This window comes from Mustelus asterias, chromosome 11 (assembly GCF_964213995.1).
Source record: "Mustelus asterias chromosome 11, sMusAst1.hap1.1, whole genome shotgun sequence".
Taxonomy (NCBI): domain Eukaryota; kingdom Metazoa; phylum Chordata; class Chondrichthyes; order Carcharhiniformes; family Triakidae; genus Mustelus; species Mustelus asterias.
In genome coordinates, this window is record NC_135811.1 from 73,222,757 (window position 1) to 73,242,413 (window position 19,657).

Genomic DNA, 19,657 nt, shown 5'->3' on the forward strand with positions numbered 1-19,657 from the left:
TCTCCCCATGTCTGCGTGAGTTTCCTCCGGGTGCTCCGGTTTCCTCCCACAGTCCGAAAGACGTACTGGTTAAGTGGATCGGCCATGCTAAATTCTCCCTCAGTGTACCCGAACAGGCGCCAGAATGTGGCGACTCAGAGATTTTCACAGTAACTTCATTGCAGTGTTAATGTAAGCCTACTTGTGACTAATAAATAAACTTTACTTTACAATGATACCATCAATTTGAACGATTACCTTCGAGTAGTTCACTGCACTTTTGTTCAGACTTACCCGATAAGCGTCCACGACGAGTTTCCGGACATTGCTGGAGTCCTCAGAAACAGTTGCGACTGTGGAGCCAGGAATCATTTCACTATAATTCTGTGGAGAAAGCAAGATTACACAACATAAAACTTCAATAATCTGAAACCTTAAATATATCCCATTGACAATGAAACCAGCTTTTTATGTCAATCGATTTCACTGTCAACCCAACCTGTTCACCAATTTCAAGTCAACCTCTTCTATTGACCCATTTCCTGAAATTCCAGGTTGTTGTTAGTTCCCTGCATTGGAAATAATGCCAACACTCACAGATGTTTCATTACTTCAGAAAGCTCTACAGTTTCCCAGATTTGTGAGTGTATAACATAGACAGACAGTCCATTCAACAACTTGTACACATCCGTATTTTAATAAGGCAACAAAGACAGAAAATGCTGGAAAATTCCAGCATTCGACACGGACAGCATGTGTGGAGACAGAATAGAACTAGTGTTTCTGGTCATCCAGATTCCAAAATGTTACCAATGAGATCTTGGCTGATCTGTGACCGAACACCCTTTAAATGCTTTTGCCCAATCTCCCTTAATACCTTTGATTTACAAAACTCTCAGTTTTAAAATCAACAATTGATCTTGGATTAATTGCCATTTGCAAAAGAGTTCAAGCTTCTACTACACACTCAGCGGGATTTTCCGGCCGCGCTCGTCCCAAGGCCAGAGATTTCCCACCCGAGGTCAACGGACCTTTGCATGGTCTGCCAAATTTACTGTCCCACCTGCCACGATTCCCGTGGCGGGTGTGACGGGAAAATTCCGCTCTTTGTGTGTCGAAGGTTCAGCATGAGGATCTGATTAATATAGAGTTAATATGGGACTGAATACAGTAGCACCCACACCGTGATGTAAGGAAACACATGATCCACACCTAAGGGTTAGGCTATTGTTGGACAGAGCTGTGTATATTAGCAAGCACGGAGACAGTTCCTAGCTTGCACCATTTACTGAATATTTGTACATAGTTCTATTAGTTAATAATAATTAACCATTAATTGATTTAAGACTACACAAACATCAACAAGAAGTATTGAATTGTAACCTATACCCTACAACGGAAATGTTTCCTAATTTCCCGTTGGAAAGGTCTGACTCTAGTTTTTAGTCTATGTCCCTGTGCTGTATTTCCCACCCTGCAGAAATATGTTCAGTCAAGATACTCTATCCTTTTCCTATCTTGAAAACTGTGATCAAACCACCCTTTAACATTCTATATTTCAGGGGATTACAAGCCTAGTTTGTTTAATCTCCCCTCATGACTTAACTTTTGAATCCAAGAATGATTTGCTTAAATCTACGCTGCACTCACTCGAAAGTCAATCTTTCCTTCCTGACGTGGTGTCCAGGGCTATACAGTGTCCCTATGTTTAACCAGGGTCTTGTGCAGCTGAAGCATGACTTCTACCATATTCTGTTCTATTTTATACTAAATCTAATGGAATTATATCACTACCATCAAATTCGGCATATCTGCTCCGACTCTCACCAACTTTAACTGATGCACCATAGAAAGCATTCTTTCTGGTTGTATCACAGCTTGGGATGGCTCCTGCTCTATGCAAGACCACAAAGAAATTACAAAGGGTCGCGAACGTAGCCCAGTCCATCACGCAAACCAGCCTCCCATCCAATGACTCTGTCTACACTTCCCGCTGCCTCGGAAAAGCAGCCAGCATAATTAAGGACCCCATCCACTCTAGACATACTCTCTTCCACCTTCTTCCATGGGGAAAAAGATACAAAAGCCTGAAGTCATGTACCAACTGACTCAAGTACAGCTTCTTCCCTGCTGCCATCAGGCTTTTGAATGGACCTACCTCGCACTAAGTTGATCTTTCTCTACAACCTAGCTGAGACTGTAGCACTACATTCTACACCCTCTCCTTTCCTTCTCTATGAATGGTATGCTTTGTCTATATAACGCACAAGAAACACTACTTTTCACTATATACCAATGCATGTGACAATAAATCAAATCAAATCAAAGTTCTCTCACATTGCTACCACATTCACCCACTCAACTACATTTTCCAAAACTAAATCCCCTTCTCATGTTGGCTTGCTACATACTGGCTGAGTAGTTCACCTGAAGGCATGAGAAGAATTCTGCTCTGTCTATACCCTTCACAGTGATTTGATCTCAGTTAATATTACTATACTTGAAATCCCCTACTATAACTGCCCCATTGTCTTGAAGAGTTTGTGAGCAGCATCGTTCCTGCTGCACTCACCTAGTCAGGAGGAGAGTAAGCAGAGATTCCATTGACTGGTAATATGGGGAGTGCTACAACTGTGATCAGGTTTCTGATCAAGGGCAAGGGATTTTTATTCAGGAATAAAAGGACAAGAATTCACCCTTTAAATATCAGCTCTGGAGCTGACCGAACCTTCATTGAACGGCGTGGTTGCCATGGCTGCCATGGCGGAGATTGGAGATTGAGTGGATATTTTTAGGTCCAATTTCTCTGGTTTGTTGCAGTTACTGAGGGCGGAATCATCCCAGTCCAATTTCTTGTGGGTAAAGTGGCGTTTGACCCACCGATGCCAATACCGGTGGACGGCATGGTGGCACAGTGGTTAGCACTGCTGCCTCACAGCGCCAGGGACCCAGGTTCGATTCCTGGCTTGGATCACTGTCTGTGCGGAGTCTACACATTCTCCCCGTGTCTGCATGGGTTTCCTCCGGGCACTCCGGTCTCCTCCCACAGTCCAAAAGACGTGCTGGTTAGGTACAACGGCCATGCTAAATTCTCCGTCAGTGTACCTGAACAGGTGCCGGAGTGTGGTGACGAGGAGATTTTCACAATAACTTCATTGCAGTGTCAATGTAAGCCTACTTGTGACACTAATAAATAAACTTTAAAATTTAACCGTATTGTGCAGGGCTTTGTTTAAAAAATGCAGAGGCAGGGGCTTAAGGTGGGACAGCTGGCAGGGTGCCCTCTGATTCGCCCACCCCCACCATGACCTCAGAGCTTCTGTAATCCAGGTAGTATATTTGAAGGGTATCCCTGTACAGCATTACCCCCGTCAAGTGATAGGAAGCTTCCGGAAAGTCTGGATGGCCAGTCTTCAGTTTGTTTGATGCCTGACCAAAACCTGACCCATATCCACCCCACACCACATGACAGAGTGGTGGCAGCTTCAGCCACTTAATTGCATCCAATGCTCTCAGCACAAGTGCTGGCATTAGCCTAACCTGCACTCGCAGGCTGAGCATTGTGCTTGCACCACAAGGATTAATGTTCCATGTGGGATTGTTGTCGGTGCAGACTCGATGGGCCGAATGGCCTCCTTCTGCACTATAGGGATTCTATGATTCTGTGTGTAAATAATTATAATGCTGGGTGTCCCAGGCGCCACTCTCAGTGGGTGATCCATGACCACCTGTTGCCAGAGGATCCTCAAACTTGTTCACTTGCTCAACGGTTCTGCAGCCCCGTAACACTCCGTTTGTGTACGAGGGGTTAACACTGCCAGAGCAATCATTAACGCTCTCAGGAATTAGTGTTGCTTAATCGCTGCAGAAGTCAGACTCCAAGCCTGGCAATGGAGCTGATGCTGAACAGTCTCAGCTGTGGAAGAATGCTCAGTTTTGAAATGCTTTGCCAATTGCAAGGCCCAATAGTGGCTCCCTCTACTCTTGCCCTTGTCTGGCACCACACGCCAACCATGTTAAATCACTGCAACGACTTGCTTCTGACCCCCTCTCCAGACCCTGTATCTACAGAGCCGCTTCCTTGCATTGAGACCCTTGCAAGCACTGTGCTAAGTTCTGTGCACTCACCTCCGAGATCCCCTCAAAATTGAGGGGGACGGATACACGCCTTCCAATGATGTTTGAGAATCATTCTGTCCTGAAAGCTCATTGATGTGGGATTTATGCTTGGTGTGGTTGGGGAAGGGGTTGGGGGGGGGGGGGGGGAGGGGAGGGGTGGGGGGGGGGCGATGGAATGATCCTGGTGTGTGACCACAATAATGAAGAGTCTAGAACTGGAGGGCAGAGGTTAAAGGTGAGAGATACAAAAGGGTCCAGAGGGGCAATTATTTCACTCAGAGGGCAGTGAGTGGCTGGAACCAGCTGCCAGAGGCAGTAGTTGAGGCGGATACAATATTGTCTTTTAAAAAACATTTAGACAGTTACATGGGTAAGATGGTTGTAGAGGGATATGGCCCAAATGCAGGCAATTAGGACTAGCTTAGTCCCAACTGGGCGGCATGGACAAGTTGGGCTGAAGTGCCTGTTTCCGTGCTGTAAACCTCCATGACTCTATGTTACTGATATACAATGGTGGGAAACGCAGCCCAGCATTGACAAGGTGGGGGGAGGGACAACCATGTCCTGAATTTACACCCCTGGGAAGAGTGGCGAGGAATATTTTCCAGCCGCGTCCTTGAACATTCCCAACCCGATCAGGAATGGAAAAAATTGCAACTTAGATTTATATAGTGCCTTTAATGTATTAAAATGTCCCAAAATGTTTCATATCAAACCAATAAAAAGCTGACATGAGTCAACATAGAATCATGGAAAATAGGAGCAGGAGGCGGCCGCTGGGCCCTTCCAGCCTGCTCTGCCATTCATTATGATCAAAGAACAAAGGAAATTACAGCACAGGAACAGGCCCTTCAGCCCTCCAAGCCTGCACTCACCATGCTGCCTGTCTGAACTGAACCTCCTACCCTTCCAGGGACCATATCCCTCTATTCCCATTCTATTCATGTATTTGTCCAGACACCCCTTAAAAGTCACTACCGTATCTGCTTCCACTCTCTCCCCCGGCGGCGAGTTCCGGACTGGGCGGCACGGTAGCACAGTGGTTAGCACTGCTGCTTCACAGCTCCAGGGGCCTGGGTTCGATTCCCGGCTTGGGTCACTGTCTGTGTGGAGTTTGCACATTCTCCTCGTGTCTGCGTGGGTTTCCTCCGGGTGCTCCGGTTTCCTCCCACAGTCCAAAGATGTGTGGGTTAGGTTGATTGGCCAAGCTAAAATTGCCCTTAGTGTCCTGGGATGCGCAGGTTAGAGGGATTAGGGGGTAAATATGTAGGGATATGGGGGTAGGGCCTGGGTGGGATTGTGGTCGGTGCAGACTCGATGGGCCGAATGGCCTCTTTCTGCACTGTAGTGTTTCCAAGATTCTAAGATTCCAGGCACCCACCACCCTCTGTGTAAAAAACTTGCCTCGTACATCTCCTTTAAACCCTGCCCCTTGCTCCTTAAACCTATGCCCCCTAGTAATTGACTCTTCCACCCTGGGAAAAATATTCTGACTATCCACTCTGTCCATGCCCTCAATCTTGTAGACTTCTACCAGGTCACCCCTCAACCTCCGTCGTTCCAGTGAGAACAAACCAAGTTTTTCAACCTCTCCTCATTGCGAGTGCCCTCTATACCAGACAACATCCTGGTAAATCTTTTCTGTGCCCTCTCCAAAGCCTCCACATCCTTCTGGTAACGTGGCAACTAGAATTGAGCACTATGTTCCAAGCGTAGCCTAACTCAAGTTCTATAAAGCTGCAACATGACTTGCCAATTTTTAAAACCAATGCCCCGGCAAGCATGCCTCAATGAAGGCAAGCATGCCGTATGCCTTCTTGACTACCTTCTCCACCTGCATTGCCACTTTCAATGACCTGTGTACCTGTACACCCAGATCCCTCTGCCTATCATTACTCTTAGGGGTTCTGCCATTTACTGTATATTTCCCATCCGATAATCGCTGATCATCCAACTCAATAGCCTGATCCTGCCCCCCTCCTCAAAATCCTCTGATACCCTTCACCCCAAGAACTATATCTAACTCCTTCTTGAAGAAGATGTTAGGACAGGTGACCAAAAGCTTGTGCAAAGAGAGTTTTAAGCAGATTTTAAATTAGGAGAATGAGAGGTGGAGAGGTTTAGGACATGAATATCAGAGATTATGGATTTAGCAGGCAAAAGCATGACCGCCAATGGTGGGTAAACAAAGTCAGGAGGCCAGGTAATTGAAAACATTGGTTGGACGGAAGGGGAGGAGGGCAAGATCTTCAGTGGGAAGGGGAAAGACGGGTGACGGAGAATGGGAGAGGGCAAGATCCTAATCAAAAATATACAGCCCAGAAGAAAAAACAGTAAAACTACGGAATATGAATATTGGTCCGAATTGTTTTTTCCTTCTGGGAGATGAAATGTCTCCTAAATCCCCAAAGATGGGATCCATGGCCAGGGAATGGACAGAAAGGAAATTATTTCAATTGATCAAAGAAATAGAAGATCCTGAAAATGCTGAGAGGCAGAAAATGAACAGTGTAATGGAAAATTTTAACATAAAGAACAAAACAGACCACAGGTCAGGATGGCCAAGCTTGGGCTAGTTCAATAAGGAGGAACTAAAATGATTAAAACTCAAGGTTGAGCAGCTGCACAAGGGAGCAGTTGAGAAACTGCAGAAGCGAGGAGACTGATTAAATCTGGCTGGATGAGGAAGATAAGGAAAATACAGCAAAGGAAGGAAAACAACTCCCTAATACGGAATGAAAAAGTACTGATATTGTATTAGCTCATTACTGCCTGTGTGTCTGTGTAGCAGGCTAGTAGAATAGGTATAAAGACTGTCGTTTGCTGTACTCGGGCGCGCCTTCCTCCCCACTCTCTCAAGTGACAGGAGGAACGCGACCTCTGCAGAGTAAAATAAACGTTGTTCCTATCCATGACTGAGTGTCTCTGAATCCTATTTTTCCACCACAACAGACTAACGCTTCAGACACTTTCCAAATCACCTCCAGGCTGCCCAATTACACAACATATGGGCATACTAGAAATTGCTAACACTTTAGAGAGCAGGCATTATGATTGCTGTCTAGTGGGACTTATGGAAGTTTGGTAGACTGGAGAGACCTATGCATTGGTGAGGCCTGAGAGTGGGCCAGCATACTGACGAAGTCTGGGAGTGGGCTGGTATAATGGAGAGTCCTGAGTAGGCTTGTGCATTAGATAGGCCTGGGAGTGGGCCTGTATCTTTGTGAGGCCTGCAATGGGCCTGTACACTGGTGAGGCCTGAGAATGGCCCATACACTGGAGAGGCCTGAGAGTGAGCCTGTACATTGGAGATGTCTGGGTGTGGGCTGGTACATGGGAGAGACCTGGGAATGACCTGTACACCGGAGATGCCTGAGAGTGAGCTTGTACATTGGAGATGTCTGGTGTGGGCTGGTACACGAGAGAGGTCTGGGTGTGGCCTGGTAACTGATTTTGCACAATTATAGGGGAGGAGATAACCTAGTGATATTATCACCAGACTATTAATCCAGAAACTCAGCTAATGTTCTGGGAACCTCGGGATCGAATCCCGCGCTGGCAGACGGTGGAACTTGAATTCAGTAAAGAAAATCTGGAATAAAGAGTCTAGTGGCGACCAAGAAACCATTGTCGACTGTCGGAAAAACCCATCTGGTTCACTAACTTCCTTTAGGGAAGGAAATCTGCCGTCCTTACCTGGTCTGGCCTACATGTGACTCCAGAGCCACGGCAATATGGTTGACTCTCAACTGCTCTCGGACAACTAGGGATGGGCGATAAATGCTGGCCAGCCAGCGACGCCCATACCCCATAAATAAAACAAACTGAACTGAGTCAGACTAGATCATTTGGGATTTGGATTTGAGCTCAGTGGACATCTAATCTAATCCTTTCTTTCTGTGACAGAAAAGAAGCTTGTGACTCCATTAACAGAACTGGCTACGTGATCAGGAACGGCTAGGTTTGGGCCTCTAGGTACGTCTGTTCTTGCTTGTCTGACATTTTTCACTTTTCTGAAGCTTACCTTATAAATGCCAGTGACTGGGTCGGTTACTGCAAAGAACAGGAAGATGTTATTTTCTGTAAGTTTTTCGCTCAGCATTGCCAGTGATGGGTAATCCTGAAATATAAAACATGTAAAGATGAGAGGGCAATATTGATTCTAAATGTGAAGAATTTTTGTAAAGATAGGAGCCCATCATAGCCAAAATGGCGCAATTCCAGAAGTCCGGCCTCCAAACCTGGGCCCAACATTTTCAGGCGGGTTGGGAAGTGTGGTTAAGGAAGGAAATTAGGATGTTCTATTTTGTGCATCTGTGGTTCATATGGACAACTGCGCAATGTTAAAGTGCAGCTGCTTTCAGTCAGATCCAGTTTCACCAGTGGGCTGTCCAAACCCGCCTTGCTTTAGACTATTTAGGAGAAGTCTAAAGCTGCCAGCTTTGAAGAGGTAAGATGCCCTTCTGAATAGGTCTATGGGCACCTTTGAGGGAGTTCAGCTGCCCTTTTGGAGAGGTATGTTGCCCTTTGGCAGAGGTCAAATGTCCTTTGGTGTTGTTAAAAGTAAACATGAATGTGCTTAAAAAGTGGATAAACTCTCTGGAACTCTTTTGGGAATTTTTTGGGACGGAGTGCTGGATGGGGTGGGGGGTGCTGTGGTGGTGTGGTGGAAGCGGGTACAGATTGGGGGATTAGGGGTTGTCAGAGTGGATGAATACTCTTTGGAATTGAGATTGAGCAGTTTAGGCCTATACTCTCTGGAATTTAGAAGAGGGGAGATGAAATTGAGGTATACAAGATGATAAAAAGTATGAATAAAAGATATGGATAAAGTAGACATGGAGCAGATGCTTCCTCTTGTGGGGCATTCTAGGATGCGAGGTCAAAGTCTTAGGATAAAGGATAGCAAATTTAAAACAGAGTTGAGGAGAAACTTCTTCTCCCAAAGGGCTGTGAATCTGTGGAATTCACTACCTCAAAATACAGTGGATGCTGGGACAGTGAGTAAATTTAAGGAGGAGTTAGACAGATTTTTAATTGGTAATGGGTTGAAGGGTATGGGGTGAAGGCAGGAAAATGGGGATGAGGAGCATATCAGCCATGATCGAATGGCAGAGCAGAATCGATGGGCCAAATGGCCTAATTCTGCTCCTATATTTTATGAGCTTATGAAATCAAGACATATTTATTCAGAATGTTTACCCAGGTGATGGAATGGCTGGAGCTGATGGTGGGATCACAGAATACTAGAGTGCAGAAGAGGCTCTTCAGCCCATTGAGTCTGCACCAACACTTGGAAGGTCCTGACCTGCCAACCTAATCCTACTTGCCAGCACTTGGCCCATAGCCTTGAATGTTCTGGCGTGCCAAGTATTCATCCAGGTACTTTTTAAAGGACGTGAGACATCCCGCCTCCACCACCCTCCCAGGCAGCGCATTCCAGATCATCACCACCCTCTGGGTAAAAGGTTTTTCCTCCAATCCCCCCTAAACCTCCCATCCCTCACTTTCAACTTGTGTCCCCTCGTAACTGACCCTTCAACTAAGTGATGTGAAACTTCTGGACTAGCCAGTGACCTCTCCTCATCCCAAGTCCTCATCTTGCTCGAACCATGTTCCCTCATCAACGTACCAAGATGGTGGAGGCATTGTACTCATTGTCCAGACCCATGTGACACTGTCCATCATTGGGGCGAGTGATACCGGCCAGCCTCCCATCCAGTGCAAAGTGTGAGTTGGCATCAGAGACAAAGACCAACATGTGTGTGGCCTCTTGACGCCAACCAATGTTATCCTGAAATGAATAAAGGATCCATTAGAACAATTCAAAGGGAGACTTCTCCCCCCTCCCTGCATACAGTGAATTGTCACAAACATCCCAAAAGAATATACCAAGTCGAACATATATCACTGTGTTCCTCGTGGATTCTGTGTAATAAGAATGGATTCAGTTTCATCGCCACTGATCCAATCTACTCTATTTCAAATAATTAAGAGATTGATAGGTTTCTGTTGTTTGGGATTGCTGGGAATAAAAACCAAAGGAGGGTAATGGAGATAGTCCTTTGGTAGTACAGAACTAAGTATTCTCAAAAAAAGAGGCACGTCGAAGCTTTTTGTCTTCCACTCATTTTGCAAGAACACCAGCTAAAAGGGGAAAACAACAATTTATACTGTATGAAAAGAGAGTGCTAATTGGTTGGCAAGTGGGTTCTAATTGGTAGAGGTGTTGCCATGGAGAATGAACCAGTTGATGGTGACTGACAGTTAACTGCCAAGCATTGTTTGAAATTTCAAGCAAGTAACTTGACCCTGATTGGTCAAGGCATTGCCCTGGGGAATGAATTGCAAATGGCTGTCACTTTTTTTTTGTCACTGAGAGGATGCTGCCGCCAAGTAGTAGACTGGGGCTATACCCATTGGAATTCAGAAGAATGAGGGGAGATCTTATAGAAACATATACGATCATGAAGGGAATAGTTAAGATAGAAGCAGGGACGTTGTTTCCACTGGTGGGTGAAACCAGAACTAGGGGACATAGCCTCAAAATAAGGGGAAGCAGATATAGGACTGAGTTGAGGAGGAACTTCTTCACACAAAGGGTTGTGAATCTGTGGAATTCCCTGCCCAGTGAAGCAGTTGAGGCTACCTCATTGAATGTTTTTAAGGCAAGGATAGATACATTTTTGAACAGTAAAGGAATTAAGGGTTATGGTGGGCGGGCGGGTAAGTGGAGCTGAGTCCACAAAAAGATCAGCCATGATCTTATTGAATGGCGGAGCAGGCTCGAGGGGCCAGATGGCCTACTCCTGCTCCTAGTTCTTATGTTTATGCTCTTAAGCCAAAAAGGCGATCTACCTATCACACAAATGAGTAACATGGTTAATGAATTTCAGTGCTAGTGTGATGATAGGTAAGCTGTATTCCCAAAGATGGGCGGAGAAGATTCTATCAAACAGCATGTCCTTGTTCTTGCAAAGTGGTCTGATGAGTGCAAGGCAAAAAGCTTTGATTTTTTTTTTCAGTAATACTGAAGTAATGGAGATGGTGTACAAATAAACTTTGATCTAACGTGGCGGAGACAGACTCCAGGGACTGAACGGCCTATTCCCGTTTTTATATCCCTTTGATTAGTTTTCACTCCTCCTGGTTCTTTCATCATCACAGGTCCTCCTTGAGCCAGGGATGAGTTAATTTAGCTCAATGTGGCAAACACTGACTAAGTGGAGAGGGCAGGCAATATCAGTTAACCCTTCCACTCCTGGCACTGCCAATAACCAGATCCTCCTGTAATTAACCACAGTCAGGACTGACAGAATCCCTGGCATCTTCTGGTGCTACTAACCCTCAAAGACATCAAACAAGACTGGGTTTAATCCCAATTTCTGGGGATGGAAGGACCTGTCCACTTCATTGGGGAGACACTCAACCGATTGTATTTTAAAAATCAATTGCAGAATGTGGCTCTGTTGACAAGGTCCCAAGGGCAGCACGGTGACACAGTGGTTAGCACTGCTGCCTCACAGCGCCAGGGACCCGGGTTCAATTCCTGTCTTGGATCACTGTCTGTGCGGAGTCTGCATGTTCTCCCCGTGTTTGTGTGGGTTTCCTCCGGGTGCTCCGGTTTCCTCCCACAGTCCGAAAGACATGCGGGTTAGGTTGATTGGCCATGCTAAATTGCCCCTTAGTGTCAGGGGGATTAGCAAGTGTAAATATGTGGGGTTACGGGGATAGGGCCTGGGTTGGATTATTGTTGGTGCAGGCTCGATGGGCCGAATGGCCTACATCTGTACTGTAGGGATTCTATGATGATTCTATGATTCTAAGATATATTGCCCATCCTTCTGCAGCTGAGCGGCTTGCGAGGTCATTCTTCATGAAACCAAAACAGTTTTCCCCTCGGTTCCTCACAAAGATACTGAGAAAATCAGGTGGAAGATTTTTTTTAAATTCTTTCATGGGATGTGGGCATCGCTGGCTGGGTCAGTGCTTATTGCTCTTCCCTTGAATGAAGTGGTTTGCTAAGCCAGCTCCGAGGGCAGTTGGGAATCAGCCACATAGCTGCGGGTCTGGCCAGACTGGATAAGGTTTTTATGATGTGGAGATGCCGGCGTTGGACTGGGGTAAACACAGTAAGAAGTTTAACAACACCAGGTTAAAGTCCAACATGTTTATTTGGTAGCAAAAGCCACACAAGCTTTCGGAGCTCTAAGCCCCTTCACCTGAAGAAGGGGCTTAGAGCTCCGAAAGCTTGTGTGGCTTTTGCTACCAAATAAACCTGTTGGACTTTAACCTGGTGTTGTTAAACTTCTTACAAGGTTTTTACAACAATGGATAATAGTTGTCACGGTCATCGTTGCGGAGACTAGATTTCAATGTTATGAGTTGAATTTAAATTCCACGCTGTGTGATGGGACTTGGGCCTATTAGGGGCTTACAAATCCAGGCTTCCCCATCAGTCTTATAGTCAAAGGCACCCGTACCCCCCCACCCTCCCCAAACCCCTCTGTCCACCCACCCCCCCCTCCCCGCTTCCAGGTTGAGGGGGGTCCCAGGTTCAGTTCTGGGAGTAGAATGGGCTCACCTCAATTGGGCGTGACTGATTGGTCACTATTGTTGGCCTCAGAACCCGGGCATACAAAAGTCAAAAATAAATCAGCTCTGGTTTACATTCCTGATTGCAGTTCATTTTAATGTGGGTATTAGATAGAAATTGGGGCGGCACGGTGGCACAGTGGTTAGCACTGCTGCCTCACAACGCCAGCAACCCGGGTTCGATTCCCAGCTTGGGTCACTGTCTGTGCGGAGTTTGCACGTTCTCCCTGTGTCTGCGTGGGTTTCCTCCGGATGCTCCGGTTTCCTTCCACACTCCAAAGATGCGCGGGTTAGGTTGATTGGCCATGCTAAATTGACCCTAGTTTCGGGGGATTAGCAGGCTAAATGTATGGGGTTACGGGGATAAAGCCTGGGTGGGATTGTTGTTGATGCAGACTTGATGGGCTGAATGGCCTCCTTCTGCACTGTAGGGATTCTATGATAAATGGAATCTCGCGGACTGCGATATTCCAAATGACCAGTAACATGACAAAACAGGGTGCCAATATTGGGATTGCCAATATTTAGGAATACCATGACATCACGAGCAGGAGAGGGGGTGGTGAAAGCCAGGGCTGAGGGAAGAATTATGAATGGAAACATTCTGGGGAGGTGCTTCCCTCCGATAATCCACTTCAAGCAGGAGTTCCAGCAGACGCCTGGGGACCAGTCTAACTCTACTCACACTGCACACTGCACTCTGAAGTATGGCGTCCATTCCTCCTTCCGGCGTGTCCCGGTTTCGAGAGACCTGCTGTTTGGTTACTTCCTCATTAAACTTCTCGACTTCTGCCGTCAGTTTGAGAGCATTTCTGAATCCAAACATGCGCGCACACGTTCTCGAAAATCTTTTTAAAAATGCACAAAAATCTCAATAAGCATTGGTCTTGAATCGTGATTTCTGCTTTGCAGCTATCAATAGAGAAGGAGGCTATTCGACCCATTGTGCCCCTGCTGGTTCTTTGAAGAGTTATTCAATTAGTGTCACGCTTCTGCTCCTTATCCAAATCCCCAAGAATTTTTCTAAGTATCCATCCATTCTTATTTTAAAGTTATGATTGAGCACAGATTTCCGAGGCCTTTTAGACAGCATGTGGGTGATTCTCCCAGCCCGCTGAGCTGCTCTAGCATGAAGGACATTTAGTGGGCTCCCTGCTGGGTGCCACGGCCTCCGTGTGTCTCCAGGCCCTGGATTGCCGGCTGCATCATCTCCGTGTCGATTTACGTATTTCAATTTCTGTTTACATTTCATCAGCAGGCCCAGGACTGAGAACCACTAGGAGTGGTTCATTCCAGCGGGGTTTCCAACAACTCCCCACTAATGAGGACTAGGCGGCCTGACCTTGCTGGAGTAAAGGGGGGCCAGGGAGGCCCCCCAGGAGGTCAGGGGTACCCACTGGGCATTGCCAGCCCTGGTAGTGCCAGCCTAGCCTCCTGTCACTGCCCAAGGGGCAAAGTGGCAATGCCCAAGGGGTCCGGGCCAGAGGAGGTGGGGCCTATTAGGGGGTGGGGGGGGAGATCAGTCGGGGGTGGGGGGGGGGGGAGGGGCGGTCAGCCTGCGGGGAGGGCCGGGGGGGAACGGGGGGGTGGGGGGGAGGTCGGGGTTGGGACTCCTGCAGGGGGGTGATTGGGAGAGTGGGGAGATAGAAGCAGGCCGGGCGGGGGGGGGGGGGGGGGGGGGGGGGGGGGGGGGGCGCAGGGGCTGGTCCGGAGACATCCGGGAGGCCAATGATCGGGGCATGGGGCGGTGGGGTGGGGGGTGGGGGGGGGGGGCGTCAGAGGGTCAACGATGGAGGGTTGCTGTGCTGTCCAGCGATCGAGAGACCGGCAGTACGGGGCTACTGCACGTGTGCCAATCTCAGCGCTGACAGATCGGCGCATGTGCAGTGGCCCACTCAGCGCTATGTTGCCGGCCTCTCCAGCAGGAATAGGCCCCGCTCACTGATTTTCAGTGTAAATCTCACTCGGGCACTCTGCAGGGCACAGAGTGTGGGAGATTCATTTTGAAAATCCCGCTAAAAAAACCAGCGTGATTTACTCCAGCTTTTACACGAATTTGGCACTTAGAATGTTTTTGGGAGATTCTGCCCCAGATTCCAAATTGTCGCAATTTAAAAATAATCTTCTTCATTCCCTCCCCCCCCCCCCATCCCCGAGTTTCTTTTGGCAATTATCTGAACTCTGGTGATATAAACAGGTTCCTCCTTATCCTACTCTTATCAAAATCCTTCATAATTTTGGGAGATTATTCAAGCTTTATTTAACCTTTGCTGTTCCAAGGAGATTAATCACAGATTCTCTAGTCTCTCCACGTAACTAAAGTCTACCGGATAACGTAACGTAATAAGAACATAAGAACTAGGAGCAGGAGTGGGCAATTCAGTCCCTTGAGCCTGCTCCGCCATTCAATACGATCATGGCCGATCTCACCTTGGCCTCATCTCCACCTTCCTGCCCCCTAAATCTTCATCCTGCCACTAATTAAAGCCCCGTTTATCTCCTCCTGAAATGTGTTCTTGATGTTCTCTGTTTCTCTGTTTTTGTTGAATACTGAGCTCTCCCAGGACAGATACAACGCAGGCTACTCACTAGGCTAATCGGAGGCCTACACCTAAATCGACAAAGGGTCATCCAGACTCGAAACGTTGGCTCTATTCTCTCTCCACAGATGCTGTCAGAGCTGCTGAGAATTTCCAGTATTTTCTGTTTTTGTCAATTTCCAGTGATGTTGGTTGAGGGATAATTATTGGTCAGGAAAGTGGGATAACGGAGATCATATGGCGCAATGGATAGCATCTATGGTTCTGGGCTAGAAGCTCTGAGTTCGAGTCCCACCCCAGCACTTGATGGCCAAGGAAGGCGCTGCCATCAGACTTTTGAATGGACCTACCTTATATTAAGCTGATCTTTCGCTACACCCTAGGTATGACTGTAACATTACATTCTGCACCCTCTTCTTTCCTTCTCCCCATATACTCTATGAATGGTATGCTTTGTCTGTATAGTGTGCAAGAAGCAATACTTTTCACTGTATATTAATACATGTGACAATAATAAATCAAATCAAAATCATAACGCGGTCAAACAGGCTGAGTGTCAACCTGCAAAATCCTTCCAATGGCTGGTGGTAAGAGTGTGAGAGACTCGTGGTCAGCCATCCCTCAAGCTATAAGCTGCTGACGACAGACTAGTGCTCTTTCCCGGAAATTACTCGCTATGGAACCAGATGAAAGGTCTGCCCTAGTCCACCACTAGGTACAGGAAGAGAATTGGACAGTGGGAAAATTCCTACTTCAAAAATAGTGTGATCAGATGTTTATATTCACCTGAGAGGGCAGATGGGGCCTAAAATCTCATCTGAAAGATGGCACTTGCGGCAATGTAGCACTCCCTCAATATTACAGTGGGTCAACAGCCGAGGCTATTACGTGCAAGTCCCATTTCTTGACAGGAGAGATATTTGTTCATCTAGTGGTGTTTTTGAGCATTAATGTGATGCAGACTGCAGTGATTCTTCAGGAATTGATTTGTTGAGGGCCACTATCTCACAGGTTTCTTCAACGATATTGAAGAACATGAGTCTAGATATATGCAAATCTCTCCTCCCTTACCTAACACAGGGGTTTTTGATCTCCGCTTCTGTTGTCATATACATGTATGGAGAGAGGGGCTTGTCCACAAAAGCTCCAAAGCCCAGTTGCAGGTTGCTGGTCAGTTTCTTCATTTCATTGGCCACCTCTGTGCCCAGTTTCTCGATGGCTTTCAAATCGTCGGCCATAGAAAAAGAGAGGTCCATCAGGTAGTAGATATCCACAGGATAGTCTTCCACCTGCCGCGCCTGGACTGTGAATGATATGGACTCACCTGTGGGATGTTACAAAGGTATACACACAACATTAAGAATCAGCAGGTCAAGGCCAGATCCTGCATATGTATCTGCTACAAGTACCCACTGAACAGGTATGAAGATGGGTTGGACTGCAACCAATGAAAATTCACAGAGCGGTTCAGACAAACTGATGAACAGATTAATATTTCAAGTTTAACTGTCCAAAAGAATGAAAAGCAGAAAGATAAACAAGTGTTTTATTGGGGTTGGAATGAAACAAAGACAGGGAGAAGACAAAATACCGAATCTAATCAAGGGGAGCAAGTTGACTGTTACTGAGTAGTTTGTAGATCAATATGCAACAGGAATGGACCATAGACATGTCCATAAAGCCTGGTCTGTTTGCTCACATAACGTAACAAGTATGAACAGGAGGAGGCCATTCAGCCACTCCTTGCTCCGCCATTCTATAAAACCATGGATGATCTGACTGTAGCCTTAACTACACTTTCCTGTCTAACCCCATTAATCCTGGACTCCTTATAGATTAAAATCTATTCAATCCATCCAGCCTGGAATATATTCAATGACCCGCAGCCTTTTTCTGTGGAAGAGACTAACGACTCTGTGAGAGAACAAAAACTCAATTTCAGTTGGAATTGGGGGGCCCCTAATTTGTGTCAAAGACATCTATTTTCTTGGTCACTTATTTTACGCGTTACTCCTATTTTGCAAATTAAATCGCGTGCTGTTTTCTCTCAGATGCCACAGTCTGCTGACCAAAAACAGGCGGACATTGTGTAGAGTTTTATCCAACACGCTAATTGAGTTATGGTTATTTATCTCACTCATAGGGCAGCACAGTGGTTAGCACTGCTGCCTCACAGCGCCAATAGCATACAATTTTGGCCTCAGGTTACTGTCTGTGTGGAATCTGTACGTTCTCCCCGTGTCTGCGTGGGTTTCCTCCGGGTGCTCCGGTTTTCCCCCCACAGTCCAAAGATGTGTAGGTTAGGTGGATCGGCCATGCTAAATTGTCCCTTCGTGTCCAAAGATGTGTAGGTTAGCCATGGTAAATGTGCAGAGTTATGGGGATAGGCCAGAGAGGGTGGGCCAGGATAACATGCCCTTTCAGAGAGTTGGTGCAGACATGATGGGCTGAATGGCCTCTTTCGACACTGTCGGGATTCTATGGTTCATTGCTGTTTGTGGGTGCTCACTGTGTACCAATTGGTTGCCACTTATCCAACAGTAGAACCGTGATTAAACTTCACAAGTACTCCTTTGCATCCCAAGGTTGTGAAATGTGCAATTTTTTTAAGTTCATGGGACTTGGGTGTCGCTGTCTGGCCAGCATTTATTGCCCATCCCTGGTTGCCCTGTGAAGGGCAGTTGAGAGTCAACTACATTGCTGTGTCTCTGGAGTCACATGTAGGCCAGGCCAGGTAAGGATGGCAGATTTCCTTCCCCAAAAGACATTGGTGAATCAGATGGGTTTTTCTAACAATCGACAATGGTTTCATCAGTAGATTCTTAATTCCAAATTTTTTTATTGAATTCAAATTTCACCATCTGTGGTGGAATTCGAACCCGGGTCCCCAGAACATTAGCTGAGATTCTGGATTAATAGTCTAGCGATAATACCACGAGGTCATCATCCCCCCTAATGCCTCCCATGTAAATGCAAGATAGGCTTTTGTATATCATGAATACCTGCAGGATTCCCCTAGTGACTGACTGCAAACATAATATTAATAATTGCTGCAGTTTGGAGATAAATATCAGATATATCAGAAATCTGAGCAGACACAGGGCTGATTCTCTCTCAGAATGAGGAGCAGCCAGTGAAGATACAAATGAATTTCCTTACTTGGTTTGAAGTTCCATCTCACAATGAGTCAGGGTGCGATGCACTCATGTTGGAGCAAATGTTGCTCTCAGTGTAACAGCTATATGGGTTTTCTCATTTTCAAGCAGTAACTTGAATATTGAGATAAAGTAAATGTCAATGAGCAATTTCCTTCCAGTGGAAGGTTACGAAGGATGTTTCTATTTAGGTCAAGGTATCTATAAGTGGGTCGTATCATCGCTTGTTATGAACTGAACTATAAAGGAGAAAATATTATCAAAACAACTGAGCTACCCCCCACAGACTTTTATAATTTAGCTTTAAACACCTCGATGATGGACAACTGATAGAATTTTGATCTTAATAAAAGGAAATCAGGTACTTTTCAACTGAACGTACGGACCATTGCTTCCTCAGTCACCTCAGCAGCAATTACTCATTTCCAATCCAGCGCCCACCTCAGCCCTAGTTTACAGCGATACGCTAACCCCAGTCCAGGTCAAAAACACCATACCCCGGCAAACACCGTACCCCGGCAAACACCGTACCCCGGCAAACACCGCCACCCCGGCAAACACCGCCACCCCAGAAAATGCCGTATTCCGGCAAACACGTACCCTGGCAAACACCGTATCCCAGAAAACACCATACCCCGGCAAACACCGTACCCCGGCAAACACCGTATCCCAGAAAACACCATACCCCGGCAAACACCATATCCCGGTAAACACCATACCCCGGCAAACACCATACCCCGGTAAACACCATACCCCGGTAAACACTGTATCCTGGCAAAACACAGTACCCCGGCAAACACTATCCCAGAAAACACCGTACTCCGGCAAACACCGTACCCCGGCAAACACCGTACCACAGAAAACACTGTCCCCGCCTCTACTACTGCTGTTCCAGATACTCACCACACTCTGAGTGAAAAAATTGCCCCTCTGGACCCTTTTGTACGTCTCCCCTAGGTTTGTCTTATGAGGAAAGGTTGAACCGGTTGGGCCTAAGCTCATTGGAATTTTGAAAAATGAGAGGTGATCTTATTGTGAGTTATAAGGTTCTGAGGGGACTTGACAGGGTGGAGGCTGAGAGGACATTTCGTTAGGTGTGGGGAGTCCGGAACTAGGGGACACAATTTAAAAATTAGAGGTCCCCCATTTACAACTGAAATGGAGTTTTTTGTTCTCTTACACAGTCGTTAGTCTCTTCCACGGAAAAAGGCTGCGGGTCATTGAATGTATTCTAGGCTGGATGGATTGAACAGATTTTAATCTATAAGG

General features: G+C 46.5%; 1 protein-coding gene across 2 annotated transcripts in view; it reads right to left on the reverse strand.

Annotated features, from left to right (window-relative positions):
- LOC144500592 (integrin beta-3-like) overlaps positions 1-19,657 on the reverse strand; it is a 106,710-nt gene that overhangs the window by 46,136 nt on the left and 40,917 nt on the right. For both annotated transcript variants that reach the window (XM_078223756.1, XM_078223757.1), the window contains exons 4-8: positions 16,305-16,557; positions 13,379-13,541; positions 9,731-9,892; positions 8,123-8,218; positions 274-363 (exon numbers count right to left, since the gene is read on the reverse strand). In XM_078223756.1, coding sequence (XP_078079882.1) covers positions 274-363; positions 8,123-8,218; positions 9,731-9,892; positions 13,379-13,541; positions 16,305-16,557 — 764 coding nt within the window. The remainder of the gene's footprint in view (positions 1-273; positions 364-8,122; positions 8,219-9,730; positions 9,893-13,378; positions 13,542-16,304; positions 16,558-19,657) is intronic.